The following is a 19,160-nucleotide window of genomic DNA, read 5'->3' on the forward strand; positions in this document are numbered from 1 at the left end:
GTCTTTCTCTATAAGTCTACATATTATATAACTAAACTATTGTCGTATGTAAACAAGGTTTTCAAAATGTTTAAGAAGTTTCATTTAAAATTAAATTAAAATGCTGATCTTACATCGCCGGCCCGCTCAGCCTGCTGCCAGCCTGGGGTTCCGTTCACCTAGGCTGGCAGCAGGTTGAGCGGGGCCGGCAGCCGGTACTCCAGACCGGCAAGGGGCTGAGCGGCTCAGCCCACTGCCACTCAGCCCGCTGCTGGTCTGGGGTTCCATCCGCCGGCGGCCCCACTCAGTCTGGGATCCCGGCCCTGCCCACATAGAGTGGGTACCTACCTTCTCCCTGGTTCTAGCCCGTTCTCTTCCTCTCTGTCTGCACTGAACTGAGGGTGGGAGTGCACTGAACACAGGGCTGGGGGTGAAGGAGCAGGCTGGGGGTTGGGGTGTAGGGTCTGGCCAAGAGCTAAATGAGGGAGGGGCTCAACTTTGTGGCAGGAGGTTTGGGTGTGGAGTGCTTACCTGGGCAGCTCCCATTTGGTGCGAGGGGTGCAGGTAGGAATGTGGGGGGGGAGGGTGCAGGAGCTCCTATTTGGTGCTCACAGTGGAAGGGGTGCAAGAGTCAGGGGACAAGGTATGGGGGGTATGTGTGTGGGGGTGCTGGGGTCAGGGCTGGGGTCATGGGGGGGTGCAGGGGTCAGGGCAGAGGGCTGGGTGTATGTGAGGGGAGTGCAGGGGTCAGGGCAGAGGGCTGGGGGTGTGGGCTGGGATCATGATGGTGCTCTCAGCCCCCTGCCCAGAGCGGCTCATAGCAGGGGGCTGGAGGGGATATGCCCTGATTCCACCCCCTTCCCCAAGACCCCATCCCCACCTCTTCTGCCCCTCCCTCGCAAGGGCCATCAGCAAGGGCCATCAGATGATCGATAGGTGGCAGGGAGGGAGAGGAGGAGGGGCAGGCATGCAGCACAGCAGGGGGAGGGGGGAGCTTGCCTGCCCTGCAGCAGCAGCCGGCAGAACCAAGCTTCTTCATCCTGCTCCCGGGGTGGGGAGGCGGATAAGAGCGGCCCGGGGTATGAGCTGGCGTGCCATTGGTTGCCGACCCCTGCATTATTGCTTTGAATCTTTAGGCAAAACCTTATGTAATTAAACTTAATGTTTGTCTCAGTTCTTTGGAATACTTTAATGAAACCTCAGCCTTAATGAAGCCTCAGGTTAGTTTAAGAGTTGCATTAACCCTGAATCAGCATGATTTAGTGAGTCATGTGTTCAGCTGTTCTTCTGTCCAAAGCTTAAGTATGAAAAGTATTGTAACATAGCATAAAACAAAACCAATCTGTACTATGGAAGGTGGCTATGGGATGGGCAGGGAGTGAAGGGGGTTGAGAAGATTGAGAAGGGGGTCAGTGTGTTTTATGGAACACTTCTGTTAATAGTAATCATAATACTGTATAACTGAAACTTTCAGCTTGCCTAAGGTAGTTAAGAGACGGGTGAATGCTCTCAAGAACCTTCAAGTTAAGTGTGCACAGATAGAAGCAAAGTTCTACGAGGAAGTTCATGAGCTGGAAAGAAAGTATGCTGCTCTCTATCAACCTTTGTTTGATAAGGTAACAACTCTGTGCTAATATGACTTTATTTGTAAGCTCTAGTTAACTAAAATCCCAAAAGAAAGGATTACAATGGGAATAAACATCAGTGGTGCATATCTGTAGCTATATGGTGTTACAGTTCCATGTGGGGCCAGATGTGAACCCCTCAGTCTCTTGAGTGAATTGATTCCAATAGGACCACCCATGAGAGTAACTAGTGTGATTAAGGGTCTCAAGGCCTGGGTGGTTATTTTGGATGGGGATAGGAGTAAAGTGTAATGTTACTGTTGAGTGTCAGATGAGGTCAAGAAACAAATGGAATGCATTCCCCAAAGGGAGAGCTTGGATTACAGTAACTTTACTAATTGCAAAAACATACAATTTACTGGGAGGAGTGGTTTATTATGGGCATTACGTAGTTCAGATTCATTATTATAAAATTATACAGTAAATCTGAAAGACTTCATGATTTTATTTTCCAGCGAAGTGAAATCATCAATGCGATTTATGAACCTACAGAAGAAGAATGTGAATGGAAAGCAGATGCTGAAGAAGAAATTTCAGTGAGTATCTCCACTGTATCTGAAGAGAACAATTGATGGCATATTTCAAGCTTTAACACACTAAGCAAGACCCAATACTGTAGCAAAATTTAAAATGCCAGCAGTGAAATTCCCATAATAGCTTTTTGTGGCTCTGTAAAGTAGCTGCAAAGCTTGACTTCTAGTTACGGGCGCACTGACTTTATCATAAAATCATGTGCTTTACCGGAGTATCTGGTACTGGTGATAACTCTTATTAAATTTTAGAAAGTTTAACATTTTTATTTTATCAAGGAGGAAATGAAAGAGAAGGCCAAGCTTGAAGAGGAGAAAAAAGATGAAGAAAAAGAAGACCCTAAAGGAATTCCTGAGTTTTGGCTGACAGTATTTAAGAACGTGGACTTGCTTAGTGATATGGTTCAGGTAGGTGGTGACCTAAAGTTAAATGTAATCATAAGTCTTAAAATTTGTACTGGTCTGCTCCTAGAAATTGTGGAAATAGTGATATGATTTGGGTGTTTTGGTATTCTTCTGGTAGGATCAAATGGCTTGTATCCCATTTCAAAGTGCTTTGTCAATGGAATGATGTATCATGCTCCCATGCCTGTTCAGCCTGACACATCTTATTGTTTAGTTGCCAGTTACATTCCTTACACAAGTTTTCACATATTCAGTGATGAATTGCATATCAAATGATGAGAAACTGCCTTTCATGATTGAATAAGATTGAGGATGCTTATATAATTTAAATGATTTACTGTGCCTATTTATTACTTACTATTGCCCTCTGCTGGTCAAATAATTGTATACAATATTTTCAAATGCCTATCGCAGGTTCTTATCTACTGTAAAACAAATATTAAATATACCTGTGCCCCTTTCACCCCAATGCTTTTTTTATTTTGTAACTAGCTTAACTCAAATGCTGTTTGTATGAAAAATGCTATGGATTGATTTAAAATCATTTTTATTTAAAGGAACATGATGAACCTATCCTGAAACACTTAAAAGATATTAAAGTGAAGTTCTCAGAAGCTGGTCAGCCTATGGTAAGCTTAACATCATAGACAAACTGTATTTATTTCTGCATGATAAGATTAAAATTGACACTGGGGACATAGTGGTGGTCTGTGCCTGTCAAATATTTGATGGTGCCTTTTGGATTCTGAAGAATTTTTAGTCTGTTCTTCGTGAGAAATGGCACTAGCATACTGTTAATACAGTCATATATAAAATGACCACACATCTCTTGTATTATGACAGTTTAATCAATTAGATACAAAATTTAGCTATAATCAGTATTTGGAGCTAGGAGTTTCTTTCAGATTTGGACACAATTTCAAAAATGTAGTTGCTGATAATTATGTCCTTGAACTGATTACCTATGTTGCTTGCAAGAAATTATGTAGTAGTAGTAGTCCAGAGGTTTAGTTCTACATTATAACACACAAATCACTGTTTATCTCACTTCAAAAGGTATGAGGCAGAAGATGAAAATCATAATCCTAGATGCCAGTATGAAATTAGGAAAACTTTTTAAATTATTGTAATTTGGGGATAGAAATTGTTTTAGAATTTTCAGTCTCGTATATTGGGCAAAATTGACATTAAGTAAGCCACTTTATTACTGGAAAAGGGGTGTACACTGATTTGGGATATCTGACTCTTGGATATTAGGAGTTAATCATTATGATTTTTGAAATTAAAGATGAGGAAATGTTGCTCAGTTGCTAATAACACTGTCTTTTGGTAATTGTTTTTAGAGTTTCACGTTAGAATTTCACTTTGAATCAAATGACTTCTTCACAAATGAAGTGTTGACAAAGTCATACAGAATGAGATCAGAGCCAGATGATTCTGATCCCTTCTCCTTTGATGGACCAGAAATTATGGGTTGTACAGGGTAAGTGTTAATATGTAGTTAACCACCTTTTCATGGCTCCTCTTAATATTTGGCTGAGCTTGCAATCATAAAATCATAGAACTGGAAGGGACCTCGAGAGGTCATCCAGTCCAGTCCCCTGCATTCAAGGCAGGATTAAGTATTAGTCTTACTTTCAAGCAATGGCCTTACATTCAACTTGCTGGGATTTCTGTTTGGCTATGCATGAAATGGGATAACTTTTGAACGCTGCATCCAATCAGCTCTAAAATTTCAGACCATGTACTAGGCAACAATGGTCAGAACCTTGTTGACTTTTGTGGGGGGAACAATAGGGGCATAAATGAGCGGTACATGAAGCCCCAGACAGTTCTTTAGTACAATCACAGCCTCAAACATCTCTGCAATTGTGTAAATAGCAAAAAGCTGGTCCCTATACCCATGAATAGAGTTAATATGTTGACACTCTGAAAGTCTTATCTCTCAAATGGATTGAACCATTATTCTTTCTAAATTTTATATAGCATCATTCCTTGAATTGATCTTCTAGAGCAAATACACAGTTCAGGAGGACAGTCCTATAATAAGTGTTAAATTGAGACACCTCAAACGTATAACTTCTGGGTTTAGGATCACTTGCAATGTTCATCAAATATGGAGATCCATGCAATCAGTGCTTCAAGAATGAACATTTACTGACTTAATTTTTGTTGTTTGCCTGAGTTTTTGGGTCTTAGTGAAAGAAACTAAGTAAATGAACTTGCGTGGGGTTCGTCCCTTGTCTGTCCTTGGCAGGTTGTGTACATAGTAATCATTGGAACTGTCTACAAAGTACCATGAGCCCACATCTAAGTGAGTGTGCAGCTTTGCCGGCAGTCATTCTATTAGCAAGTAACAATTCTTATCCATTTCAGACTTGGCACACTTCTGTCACAGCTATATTTCCTTCTTCTAATTTTCCTCCTGTTTCTCCTCCACCCCAACCTGGTGGTATTAACATATTTGGTTGTCTTTCTCATGTCTCAACCTTTTTTGTGGCCTTTATAATTGAAAAGCCCTCACACCATCGTTGGTGCCAACTAAATTACTACCCCCTATTCAAATCGTTCCTGAAAAAGTACTTTGTCCATGCAACATGTCAATGATTCATGGAAGGAAAGTGGCACCTGGTCAGTGTTGACAAAGTTCATGGGATAGGCATTGTCTTCCATAGTCTTGAACACTGTTGAGCAAATTAAAAGTGTGTGATAGTCTTGTTGTAGAGTAAAACTGAGCTATGCTCTTATCCTTCCACCTGCCAGGGCTTAAAAGTGAAACGTAATATGTGAGGGGCCCAAAATATTATTCATGCAGGAAATAAGTGCTGTAGGATAACTTTCTGTAACCTCAGTTTATTTTTTTTATTTCTGATGTAAATATTTTCAACCAGAAAAGTGGTGGGGGGGAGAAAAGCTCCTGATTGGAAGGAATTTTGGGAGTAGAATGAGTAATTCACCTGAAAATGAAGTACCCATGAGCGTTATGGCTAGCCCACAGTGTTTTCTCCAAATACATAATAATTTTCAAGATCACCTTAAAATAGACAACTGGCTGTACTTAAATATTTAACCATATCCTTAGACTAGGGGTAACTTTAGTGTGTAAAAACAATGTGAAATTGTAAGTATGTCCTAGTTTGATAGTTATTTTCCTTATTTCTTGCAGGTGCCAGATAGACTGGAAAAAAGGAAAAAATGTTACTTTGAAAACCATCAAAAAGAAGCAGAAACACAAGGGACGTGGGACAGTTAGAACAGTGACAAAAACTGTCTCCAATGATTCTTTCTTCAATTTCTTTAGTCCCCCTGAAGGTAAGTATTGTCTGGATTAATTTGCGATGAATTATATGTAGTATTTTTTTTAAATTACTTATTTTTTTTCCCCCCCCTCTTTCTTACAGTTCCTGAAAGTGGAGACCTGGTAAGTTGAAGAAATTCAATACACCAAATTTGGAAAGAATGTGTGCTACTTAAGCTATAACTTGGGAAGATATTAAACTATTCTAGCTATTTCTTCATGTAATAAGGAACACTTCTCTAGTAAATACTGTTTAGCACGTATTCTGGCTTGCTTTATGGGAAGATCTATTCAGGCTGTATAAGAGCATTCTTAGTTGTAATTAGTATATTTTGGGCTTGTTGATGCTTGTGAAGGATAAACTGGAGTTGTCTTGTAAAGGTTAAAATTTGAATAAAGTTGGGACTCATGAAAGTGAGGAACCAATAATACCAGCCTAAGGTGAGTGTCAAACTAACTTGAACTACAGTCTCTAAAGGAGAAAGATTTAATTAACCTACTTATCTAGTTACCTCAGAAAAGATGTGCCTACTCTATCCACTTACCCTTTCTACCACTGCTAAAACTGGTGAAGCTCAGGTGCCCACAAATGCTTTCTCAGCTCTACTATTCATCTTGCCTATCAGTGGTGGGAAGCTTTACAGAAAAAGCCTTATCTGTGTGACAATGTCTTGAAAACCTATTCTCATAAACACTGAATGTAGATTATGCTTTTTATGTAATGGGTCTGCTTTTTATCACTGAATATGCTGCCAGAAATGCCACGGTTAGCATAAACTCAGTCCCTAGGTGTTTTGGCATCTTATACAAATTTTTAACTTTTTTCATTTAAACACTTTTTTTTTTTTAAATCTAGCCCCTTTGGTTTGAAGATAGTTTTTCAGATGTAAACCAGTAGAGTTCTGTTTACCTGAATCTATGGACAACAGGAGTGAAAACTTAAGTGTTGTACCCATCTCATTGGGTTGTCAGTGTAAATCTAACTTAAATATCATGTTAACTGAATTATGGGTGAATTTATTACTATCACTGTGGTTGAATTAAGTGGCAGAGACATACCTTCGGAGTAAGCAAAGAGTCTTTAAAGCATTTGGATATTAATGTATTTGTAAGATATTCAAGGGGTTTTAGTGCTTAACAGAATTTTAGCAAGGTCGTGAAGAACACTAAAATGATCTGGAGAAGCTAAACATTGGGGAAATGGGGAAACTTTCTTTTTAATACAAGTCTGGGTAAAAATGTTGACTTAAAAATGAAGGAACTGTATTGAGGTTTCTGTGTTAATTTGCACAAAATTTCAGACTTTTCACGGGTTGCTTTTTTAAAACGTGGGCAGATGCATACATTGGGTATTTGCCCTCGTTTGCAAGTTGTCCCTTAGGTACGATCCAATAAATGTCAGAATCCCTGAACATAATCCCACTGTGCTGAATTCTTTTGAATATCTGGTCACCTCAATCTGACATTAGTTTGTGTTCAGACTCCTAAAACAAATGAGTTATTAATTTACCACTTGACTGTTTCTTTTAATGTCTTACACAGGATGATGACGCTGAAGCAATCCTTGCTGCAGATTTTGAAATTGGCCACTTTTTACGTGAGCGTATAGTCCCACGATCAGTATTGTACTTTACAGGGGAAGCTATTGAAGATGATGATGATGATGTAAGTCTGTTTTAAACTGGTTCAGTATGTTCAAACAATACTGTTAATATTTAAGATTCCTAATGTATAATTTCTGTAGTTTTAGTAGTGTTTGTGGGATTTTCTGCATGAATCTACTCTGTCTAGGTACTTCCAGCTCTGTTCAGAGTAGGGCCCCCACACACACATCATGTTACAAAAGCCTTGAAGGGCAGTGGTAGCCACTCTGTCTACACTACAATTACTATACCAGCATAACTGTAGTTGCTCTCCTGTAGCATTTGCGGTGTAGACACTTGCAACAGCAACAGAAGGGGTTTCTCAGTCACTGAAGTAAATAATCTTTCTGAGAAGCAGTGGCTAGGTTAACAGAATTCGTCTGTCAGCCTGATTGCATCTACATTGGGGGTAAGTTTTGACTGAACTGTTTTGCACAGGGTGTGTAAGGCCTTAAAGGTATAGAGGGATATGACCTTGACTCTGTGCCATCAGGGCATGACCCTTTACACAATGGCGTGAGCTCACCTAAGCTGGATGTAGGATCAGAAAATATCGACTACAGCATATGGCCCTGGTGTGCTGGAATATGGCCCATTTTGTTTTTATGTATTCTGTTCCAGCACAGGGCCATGTAGTGTGTGTGTGTGTGTGTGTGTGTGTGTGTGAGAGAGTGAACTGGATATCTTTGGATTCTGTCCTTGCTGTAGAGCTTCTATATGATGCAAAACAAATTATTTAAACCAAATGCTTCATGTGTGGTCACTAATTGTGTGTACTTCCCTTTCTGGGTGCCCAATATGGTATTGTAGGGTCTGATCTGAAGAAGAGTTGAGCGCTTCCAGCTGAAGCTGAAGTCAGTGGGAACTGTTTTGTACATATAAAATGCTGTATAATTCTAAGTACTCTGAAAAATCAGGTCCTAGATCACTCAAATTGGGCACCCAAAATTAGGGTGAATTTGTAACCTTAATCTCTGTGCCTTGGCTTCCAATCCATAAAATGGGGGGGGGGGGATTAATAATACTCCATCTCAGAGGTGTTATGAAAATAAATTCATATTTGTGAAGCACTTGAATACTATAGTGATAAGCACTGTAGTAAAGCCTATGAGGAAACTATTTATTTTTTGTCTTCAAAGCAGGGTTTAAATAGTGTAAATGAGGGGCCCACACTGAACAATGAAGAGAACCAAATTTTGAAATGCTGCCCATTAAGTGAGCATCATTCATTGTATTCACAGAATGAGGCAAAGGTCCTAAAAGTGTATGATTGCATATAAGAGTGTCAGATTAAGGTTGCACAAGGAACCTTAATTCTTTCATTTCCTAACCTGAATTCTTGGTTTTGCAATCTTAATGTTCTCTTAACAAGTTTTTTTAGTGCAGAGCTTCCTAACCTTTTTAAAGCAAACTGGAAAAAAGTAAATTCCATCATACTAAGACATGGATCATCAGTAGTGTTGGAACCTTTAGATCCACTGCTACGTGTGCTAAGGAAGTGAATTGATAGCAGCAGTAGGTTGTCATCCTCTGTATAGACCAGGGGTCGGCAGCCTTTCAGAAGTGGTGTGCCGAGTCTTCATTTATTCACTCTAATTTAAGGTTTTGCGTGCCACAAATACATTTTAAAGTTCTTTAGAGGGTCTTTCTCTATAAGTCTATATCTTTTATATAACTAAACTATTGCCATATGTAAAATAAACAAGGTTTTCAAAATGTTTAAGAAGCTTCATTTAAAATTAAATTAAAATGCTGATCTTACGCCGCGGCCCCGCTCAGCCCGCTGCCAACCTGGGGTTTCGTTCATCTAGGCCGGCAGCGGGCTGAGCGGGGCCGGCGGCCAGGACCCCAGACCATCAGTGGGCTGAGCAGCTCTGCCCGCTGCTGCTTTGGGTTCCAGCTGCCGGCCCCACTCAGCCCGCTGCTGGTCTGGGATCCCGGCCCTGCCCACATAGAGTGGGTACCTACCTTCTCCCTAGTTCTAGTGCGTGCACTCTCTCTCTCTCTCTTCACTGAGCTGAGGGTGGGAGTGCATTGAGCACAGGGCTGGGGGTGAAGGCGCAGGCTGGGGGATGGGATGTAGGGTCTGGCCAGGAGCGAGAATGGGGTGGGGGAGGCACGCTCAGGGTTGGGGCTGGAGGTTTGGGGGTGGAGTGCTTACCTGGGCAGCTCCCATTTTGTGTGAGGGATGCAGGTGGGAATGTTTTGGGGGGGGGGGCAGTGCAGGAGCTCCCATTTTGTGCTCAGGGTGGGAATGTGGGGGGTGCAAGACTCAGGGCATGGAGTGTGGGGGGGCTGGGTATGTATGGGGGGTGCTGGAGTCAGAGCTAGGGGTGTGTGGGGGGTGGAGGAGTCAGGACAGGGGGCTAGGTGTGTTTGAGGGGTGTGCAGGGGTCAGGGCAGAGGGCTGAGGGTGTGGGCTAGGGTTGTGGGGGTGCTCCCAGCCCCTGCCCAGAGCAGCTTACGGCAGGGGGCTGGAGGGGATATGCCCTGATTCCAGCCCCCTTCCCCAAGGTCCCGCCCCCACCTCTTCGCCCCCACCTCCCGAGGCTCCGCTTCTCCCCCTCCTTGCAAGGGCCATCAGCTGACAGCAGGGAGGGAGAGGAGGAGGGGCAGGAACCTAGCATGCTGGGGGAAGAGGTGAGGGAGGGGGGAGCTTGCCTGCCCTGCAGCAGCAGCCGCCAGGACCAAGCTTCTTCACCCTCCCCCGACGCTGCTTCCTGCTGCAGTCCTGGCTGGTGGCCCCGCTCAGCCCACTGCTGGCCTGGGTTCGGCAGCGGGCTGAGTGAGGCCAGCGGCTAGGACCCGGCAGGCAGCAGCGTGCCATTTAAAAATCAGCTCGCATGCCATCTTTGGCACACATGCCATAGTTTGTCGACCCCTGGTATAGACCATCACTTGGATAAGGATGAGACGCACTTTGACACTGGGGTTCACAGATATTTGGTGACACTGGAAGAATGGTGACCTTCAACCTTGGGTTTCTTTCCTGACTCTGGAAGGGGATTGTGCTCTACTGGGCTCAAATTCTTCTACCTATACCCTATCCACCCACTGCTTCATCTCTTTTGCCCAGTCCACCCTGTAAGCTGACTCTCCCCTTTCCCCCCCGATCCTATCCCTGCCTGCCTCCTTGGTGTTCCAGTTCTCCCTCCACAAACCCTAGTTCCTTGTCCAAACTGTATTACCCATACTCTGGCTTGCAATCCCTATCTCAGCAGATTGTCTCTATCTTTTCTCTCCTACCTTCGGTCCAACTTCTGTTGCCCTCTGCAGTCAAATTAGACTATTTCCTGAGAGGGGGAGACACACACCCACCCACTCCAGCACTTCCAGGTGGCCTCACCCTCCTCTCCTACACACACAAAAATCCAAGTGTGGAGCAGCACTTCCAGGGAAAGTTTGGCCTCGCTCCTGTAGCCCTGATCTGGGACTTGCTCTTTGGAATGGCACATGTGCCGTCTGGTCAGCACTAGAAACTATGAAGATTGAGCTATGATCAGTGAAGACAATCTTTGGAAATTCTACTTGTTAAACTCTAGCAAGTCTCTACTGAGTGTTTGCAAGCTTCAATTTTTCACACTTGCGACTTGGTCAAATTTGGATGTATTTTCATGGAGACACCAAAAGGTGCATCCCTGGAACACCCCTACCAAATTTCAAATCCCTGCTCCAAAGCTTTGAGAGCTATTCAAAGAAAAGGTCACTAATTTATTAACATGGACAAAACTGTATCTCCATCTAGCTGTATTCATTAAAAAAATTTATCCTGAGGCTGACACTTTGCATGGAAAATTTCAACCCAGACTGTTGTTTTTTGCAAAGTTATAAGCAACTGAAAATGCGGTTTTGTTAGGGGAAGTGTCAGACATTTGTAGTAGGTATGGCTTTCAACCCTGCCTTTAAAATATATGCGTGCAAAATGAATGTGTTAACACTTAACTATGAGTAGGTTTTATCCTTAAACTAGAAAACACCTTTCTTTGTCAAAGCTTATTTTAAATTTTCTGCTCAATAAAACGTCTTCAGTATTAATGATATTGATCACTGTCACCCAGATCTAGAATTTTTTTTGACAAAGCTGAATTAATGTAAATTTACCCCTCTGAAAAAAAAGTGTATATATAATATATATACACTTAATTTTAACATGAGAATTCTTTGGCTTCCATGTAACTTACACAAAACTGCTTGACATCTAGGGTGATGGCGTTTACAACATTGTACAATTTTTTTTTTTTCTCTTAGTATGATGAAGAAGGTGAGGAGGCAGATGATGAGGTGAGTTACAAGATGGGTTAGATGAGTAAAATGACACACATATACTTCATTTTGGAGCAAGTTTTTCATCTTTGATGGAATGGTAGCTGAGCAGTTGGCAAGTTACTTAAGTTTCTTGTTTAGTTAACTATAAATGACAAACATTCTTTAGTATTTCTCCAATCTGTATAAAACATTATTGGTTGAGATGTTTTATAAATGTAAGCCTGAAGTGGTGATAAAAGTAAATATGCCAGATATTAGTCTGCCTTAGATTTGTACTAGTAGCACAAGTATATTTAAGAGCAGAGCTTTATCCTAAATGCAATGTAGAAATTTACTCTTAAAAGCGGAGTATGGCTAAACACCAAGATCTCATTCAAGTTCTTTTCTTTTCTGCACTGATGAAAACTTATGGAAAAAAAAAATTACAAACATCAGAGGAACATTTAACCTGTTGACTGCATTCTGTGTATTTAATCTGAACCAAGAGTACTTTCTACTTGACACTTTCTATCTTTCAGGAAGGGGAGGAAGAAGCAGATGAAGAAAATGATCCAGATTATGACCCGAAGGTGACTAGTACCAATGAATGTATTTCATTAAAATTACGCAATTAATTTAAGGCAACACTTTTTAATGGGCAATATACAATTAATAATTCCTGTAACAAACATGCTTTGACTCAACTGCTCTCTGAGATGGTTTTAATACCCCACTTTTTACCTTCTAAGATTTGCTGAGCAACATAGTCACTCTAATTTTGTTTTTTAGTAACACTTTTAAATATGTGGCCAGGGATCTTTTTTTAAAGAAATTAGAAGTATTATTACAAAATGAGTTTTTTTTTTAAAAAAAAAATATACCTAAGCAACCTTTTTTCAGCAAGTAAAAGCTTTGTTATTCATAAAGAAAATACAAGTTAAATGATCTTAAATGAGGGCTGTTAAAATCTTTGGTGTAGTTGGGCAAGTTTGTCACTGATGTATGTATTTTTGCTATTAACTGTGACATAAAGTGTAGCCTGCATTTTGCTGCACTATCAAGGAGAAACATATCCTTTCACTTGGGTGAAATTTCTTGAGTGGGGCTGAAGCTGTATTTTAAGACTTAAGAGTAAGGAGAGGATTTGGGCTGTCTTCCCTGGAGATAATCATCCTCCTGTACTGAGCAGAACCTACAACAATGCTCTAAAGAAAACGTAGGTGTAGCTGACGTGCACCCCTTTGTGGTGGGGAATATATTGCTGGGCTAAGAGCCCATCTCATTCCAGTCGTTCCCCATTTTTGGGAAGAGGATGTACAGGGGAAAATACAGATGTTTACTACGTAGAGAGCACAGACTTCAGGATGACTTAAAAGGAGGGCAATATGGATGTGCAGCAGAGATTGTTAATCCTCTGTTTTGCATACTCCCAAATTTATGCAAATTCTCATAGCTTAGTTTGGGATGTACCAGACATCTGAAAATTCATCCTCTACATTAGTCCCTTTATTCTAGATGAGCCATTGGGATTTTTGAAGCCTAGTTGTCATAGTAGGTAGCATTTATCCAGCTACTTCTGGGGCCACAAGCACTGATCAGGAAGCCAAACCAGGTCATTAGGAATTGTGAGTGGGAACCAAACCAAACTGAAATATACATGACATTGGAAACACCACTGTTACTCAGGTGACACTGGGTAGTTGGCTATATCAGTTACATGATGCCTGCTGGGGCTAGTTGTAGAAGAAATCTTGCAGGAAAGGGGACTACTCATCAGATAAAAGGCAACTATCATTTTGGGGAGAATGTATGATAATTTGTTATAAAAAATGCTAGATTATAATGGGAAATGTCCATTATAATAGCACTGATCCAAAAATTGTAGGCACCCACAATATGGTAAGATCTACTCTGATCTGCAAAAGCTATGTGATGGAGATGGGCAGGTACTAGGGATGCTCTTGTTGCAGATACACAGAAGCAGAATAATTCTATAGATAATTTTTCTCTGCCTTTCCCTCCCTGTCTGCTAGAAATCTCTAAACAATGTGCAGAGAGTTATCAGCCAACTTGGCAAGTTGAGTTGTTAAAGTGTCAGCCCACATTGTAGAGGAATTTACAGAGCGTGCTGGCTGCGGTGGGCGTACGTGAAGGAGGGCTTTCCAGAACACACTGAAAGATCAGCAGGCTATATGGATACATCAAAATTGCTTCTCAGCAGTGTTGGCAGGACTTAGACCAAACCAATAATGGTACATCAAGCAAGGTCAAACAAAACTGTTTAGCATTTGCCGTGTCGTATCCAACCAGCTGTATTCCACTGTACCCTTCACTGCCCATGACCCAAAAAATTAGTTGTTATGGAGAGCAAAGTAATGCACGTAGTGCCCTTCCTGCTGAACTGCTTTAACCTACCCTGACAGAAATATCAACAAATTGATTATTTGCAAGTTGAGACACGTAGGGCTCATGCACCTGCTGTGGGATATGCTAATTGTCTAACTCTTTGGCCTTGTAGGCTGGTCAGATATTGGCTGTTGCTAGGTTGCAATATTTCAATGGCACAATGTTTCAATGGCACAATGGAGGGAGTAGTGTTCAAATGGATACGCAAGTTCCCTTGCATACAGTCCTGTGCAGGTCCAGCCTCAGTATCCTTATCTGTATATGTAAGTGATCTGTTATCACATGTTTGTGCAGACCACACTTGACTGAATCTTCTCCCTCTTATGCTACCTACTGAGCATGGCAAGATGGCAGTTGCGACTGCTGCAGCACCAAGAAATGGAACAGAAACAGGGCAAGGGTCTGGACTTATGATTTAGGACCACAGGGATGACTAACAAGTGGTGGGGGAATGAGGGGAGAAAGATGTCATCAAGGCAGTAACACTCTTAGGCAGTGGGACTGAGCACCTCTGTTCCCCAGAAGTAGCTGCTTTAGAGCCAGATCCTTAAAAAAAAAAAAAAAAAAAAAAAAAAAAAAAAGGTGCTGTGGGATGATAAGGTGGGAAGCTAGTAGGCCCTTAAAAATGGGAGCGGGGAGCGAGACCTGTACTAAGCAAAACAGAAGGTTGTACATGGCCTGGCAGTGGGAATCAAGTTGATAAGATGAAGAGCAAGTACATGTTAAAACACACCTACAGGCCATTCCCATGTGCACTACCATGGGAATTGTTCAGCTGCACACAGTGAGAAGCCAGGAAACAATTATTTACTCCCATGCACCTGGAGTGTCACTAAGGGTTTTTTGCTTCTGCTTCACTCCAAAATGCACAACAGTCACTATGTATGCTTTACCACTTCCCACTGAGCAATCTTACAATCCTGCATGTCATCATTCACCAACTCTTCTGCATGTCGATGTAGCACTAAATGTTGTCGTCAAAGCCAATTGCTGAGTTGACTAAATGTTCATCTCAGATTTGCTTCTGTCATGGTTTCACAGATCCATCTGTTTACTCATGTTTGGCTGTCTGAGCAGCGTGGGGCTAATATAAACTTGCAAGAAGATGCTCTAAGCATTTACTTCCGTTTTATGTTTAAGTAGATGGAGTCTCCAGCATCTGTTCTAAACGTTGTCAAGTAGCTGGTAGACAGACAATGCAGCAACTTACAATCTCCACTAGTTCAGTGGTTTTCAGTCTGTGGACCTCTGGGGATCCACAGACTGTCTAAGGGGACTGCGAAAATAAAATTTCAGATGCCAGAAAAGGTATACTTTTGATTGACCAGAAAAACAGAATGTGAATACCCCACTTTACAGGTCAAAACCCAGAAGTGTTGTCATTACCATAAAAGCCCACAGTTCAGGGCCCTTTCTCACGCTGCATCCAGTGCCATGCCAGAAATGTGCAGCATTTATAGTTGAATTCTGTTCAGTTTTCAGTCTAAGACTTCAGGGTCTGCGGACCACAGGGTGAATTTCCAAAAGCGTTCGCAAATGAAAAAAGGTTGCAAACTTATGCCCTAGATACTGTACTTGGTATATCCATGTAAATTTACTGGGATGGGTATGAAACCACCCTCTGCTAGTTCTTCCATCACCACAATTGACTGAGACTGGTCCTTGGTTGAGACTGTTACTATAATGAAAGTACAGTCAGTGTTAGGAAGGCTGATTCTCAGTGTGCCATATAATCCAATATACATTTTGCTACTCGCCCTACCATATTGTTTGTAATTTTCTTTAGTAATTCTCACTTCCCACTCGCAAATTAGCTATCAGCCTGTGTTTGATGTCTAGGGGCCAGGTTCTGCTGGCTCATTCAGGTATGCCATCACAATCTAGTTCCATCACCCCTCAGGTGGCTCATTAAATCACTTACATGCGAAGGGTATTCAACATGTCATCTCAGCGACCACTATCCATTTTCAGGATTTTATGCTTTTGTTAATTATGCAGGTCAGGAGCCAGCTTTCAAAGTGTGACTTGTCTCCTGAGGGATGACATTAGAGCAAGTAAGCTCTCCACTACTGGTATTAATGTGAATTTTTGCCCTTTTTATGAGGAAGATTTGGCTTCCCTGTTAGCCCAGATGACCCAAATAATGGGTCTACTGTTCAACAGTGCAGACAGGAATTAGTTTGCATATACATCAGTCATGACAGGTGCTGAGAAATATAGCTATAGAAGCCATAAACGCCATGGAATAGATGTTATTTCTGTAGGCTTTATACCTTGGGAGCCTTGATGGGGACTTAAGTGTTACCCTCACCAGTTTACTGCTCACATCATGTCATTATACAGATACATGATGACCTGTGCAGTGAGCCTGTATGTTTGAGCTGTCTGTGCTCATGGGGTCAAGGAAAGTCCTCCTTGGCTAAGACTCTTGGAGTATATGGGCATCTCTTCCATTTCGGTGCCAGGCCAGTCTTGTTCCCATTTTCTTTCCCTCAATTTTTTTTCAGGATATATCACCCTGCTGTAGTCAGAAGTTCTGTGTTGCTGCCAATGGCTAGTGCAACCCCCACCCAAAGGAAAAACTGAGGCATCCTCTTGAATTTGGCTATTCAAAGATATCCTTAACTTGCCTAGTGCACAGAGATTTGAATACAATGTGGTATAGTATCCACAGGGTGGATAAGGGAGAGAAGATGCAAGATTCTTAGTAGCTAAACTTGATTCTTAAGAGCTGTAATTGAAACTAGAAAACACTTGCTTGACAGCTTTGATAAGTGGCTTAGAAAAATAACTTGATGTGACATCTGTACACTGACCTTTCTTTTATTCCTCAACAGAAGGATCAAAACCCAGCAGAATGCAAGCAGCAGTGAAGCAGTGTGTATGTGGCCTTGAGGATTACCTGCACTGTAATAGCCTAAACACAACTATTAGTTACTTACAGCCTTATGTTTTGTATCTTCTTGGTAGAATTAAGTAAACAATTTGTTAAAATGAAATCAAACACCTAAGTACCAGTTTAAAATGTAGGTTCATTCTACCTAGCATTTTAATAGTATAACTTTCTGCCAATACGTAGAATGCAGTAAATCCCCTAAAGCATGAATGTTAATTCATTGCTACATAGTTTGGTTCTTGTGAAGTCTTTCGTCATGTAGCTATTAGACTGCAGCTGTGAAGATTATCAGAACTGTTAACTGAGACCAATATTTGTTTAGAGAAAATCCTCTCCTGAAGAACCAACCAAAGTCTTTTCAGCCCAGTAGTTTGAATGGGTTTGTCTGCTTGCACTAGCTGTGCCTTCCATTACCTTGTTAGAGAAATGGCAGTGACTTGTACTAACTAGGAGATGATGCATTTTTGGATTTGACTACTTCAGAAGATTAGTATAATTCATTTAACTTCCAACAAGACCACATTAAATGTTCATAACTGTCTGCTTGTTTCTGCTATGGGTTTTGTATTTTATGTGACAGCGATCTACAAAAGAAACCTAGTAATCATATTAAGGTTATTGTTTACCACTGGGGTGTGAATAAAACCTAGTATTTTCAGAAGTTAGTCTTGTTTTATTATGCTATGTAAACTGTTGACATATTACATGCTGCAGTTGATTTTTTATTTTTTTATTTATTTTTTTTTACTAGACAGTCATTTTTGAGAACTTTTTATAAGCAAACTGTTTAACACTCAGCAACATAAAACATCAACTCAACTGCACTATTCTCCTTCCTGGACAGTTTTATCTAGGCTTTTCATAGTCAATATAATGGGGATAATAAGGTCATGTTGCCACTTGTGAATTTGAGCTACATATTTCTTTGACTAGTCAACATGTCATTTGGGAAAACAAATTCAGTTTCTGCTGCAGTTCTGTATTTATAGGCAAGTCTGGAACCATGGAATAAAGATGTACAAAACTCTTTTCATAATGCCTTAGTGAATTTCAGAGGTCACCACTTGATCAAATGAACTCTGGCTTATATTTTAAATTGCTGTATAGACTTAAAAATATATAGATTCCCCTAAATACCACCTGGATAGAGGAAATAGTACCCCTTTTAATGAGTCAGTATAGACAGTTCTCCAAAGTGGGAAACCATCACTACTGGGCTCAGGGAAATAAGCACTGAGTGGTGGGATTACATCATGATTCAGATATGGGATGACAAGCAGTGGCTATGGAACTTTTGGATGTGCAAAGCCACCTTCCTGGAACTGTGTGCAGACCTTGCCCCTACCCTGCAGCGTAAGGACACCAAAATGAGAGCTCCCTTCACACTGGAAAAGTGGTGATCACTGTGTGGAAGTTGGCAACTCCAGACTATCGATCAGTCACAAATCAGTTTGGCACTCACAAGTGCGTGTATGTCCAGCTGTCATTGTGAAACATGTCCCTAGGGATGGAGTGCAAGGGTTAGTGTGACAGGCCAGGAACGTGCAAGGAATGTGTGGGAAGAGTTTGGTGATGGCATGAAAGGCAGTTCTGTATGGGCTGCAGGGGAAGGTAAGCACCGATTTGTTCCACCTGCAGTGCAGTCAGGGACCTCAGCATCTCTGGTCCTCCATTAGCTTTATCATCTATCTGCTCCTGCCCCTATATTGTCTGCTCCCACTCCTGTCTCCTCTCCTGGTTATCCATTCTGAGTTTTTTGTTTTTTTTTTTTTTGTTGTCTCTGTCTGTCTCTGCTTGTTAGCAGCAGCAGCAGCAGCAGATTGCAGCTCTTCCCTAAACGTTTCCTCCTTGTGCCTCCTGGTTCATCTCCTTATCTGACAGAGCTGCTCTGCTGTTGTGTAGGAGGTGACCCTCAGGGGACATGTGCAGAAGCTAAAGAAGCAAATAGTGAGAGCCCTGAGCATGGTGTGTTTGGCTCAGAGGGGTAGGGGGAAGATGGTGCAAAGAGTTCAGTGGCTTCCGAAGGGGATAACTACAAGCACCTAGGGCCACTATTCTGAATGCTGGCACAGTTTTCCACAAGTGAGGGTGATCAAAGCTGATATCTCACTCCTGAGGGTAACCAAGGATGCA

General features: G+C 41.6%; 1 protein-coding gene across 3 annotated transcripts in view; it reads left to right on the forward strand.

The window, feature by feature from the left end:
- NAP1L1 (nucleosome assembly protein 1 like 1) overlaps positions 1–18,056 on the forward strand; it is a 50,140-nt gene extending 32,084 nt beyond the window's left edge. For 2 of the 3 annotated variants that reach the window (XM_077832741.1, XM_077832733.1), the window contains exons 5-15: positions 1,454–1,595; positions 2,060–2,140; positions 2,414–2,542; positions 3,097–3,168; positions 3,883–4,022; positions 5,706–5,851; positions 5,941–5,960; positions 7,380–7,502; positions 11,729–11,761; positions 12,265–12,315; positions 16,969–18,056. In XM_077832741.1, coding sequence (XP_077688867.1) covers positions 1,454–1,595; positions 2,060–2,140; positions 2,414–2,542; positions 3,097–3,168; positions 3,883–4,022; positions 5,706–5,851; positions 5,941–5,960; positions 7,380–7,502; positions 11,729–11,761; positions 12,265–12,315; positions 16,969–17,004 — 973 coding nt within the window. In that variant the 3' untranslated portion in view covers positions 17,005–18,056. The remainder of the gene's footprint in view (positions 1–1,453; positions 1,596–2,059; positions 2,141–2,413; positions 2,543–3,096; positions 3,169–3,882; positions 4,023–5,705; positions 5,852–5,940; positions 5,961–7,379; positions 7,503–11,728; positions 11,762–12,264; positions 12,316–16,968) is intronic. The other variant, XM_077832736.1, reaches the window with a different exon arrangement.
- The last annotated feature ends 1,104 nt before the right edge of the window (positions 18,057–19,160 follow it).

The sequence above is a fragment of the Eretmochelys imbricata genome, chromosome 1, assembly GCF_965152235.1.
Source record: "Eretmochelys imbricata isolate rEreImb1 chromosome 1, rEreImb1.hap1, whole genome shotgun sequence".
In the NCBI taxonomy this organism is placed as follows: Eukaryota; Metazoa; Chordata; order Testudines; family Cheloniidae; genus Eretmochelys; species Eretmochelys imbricata.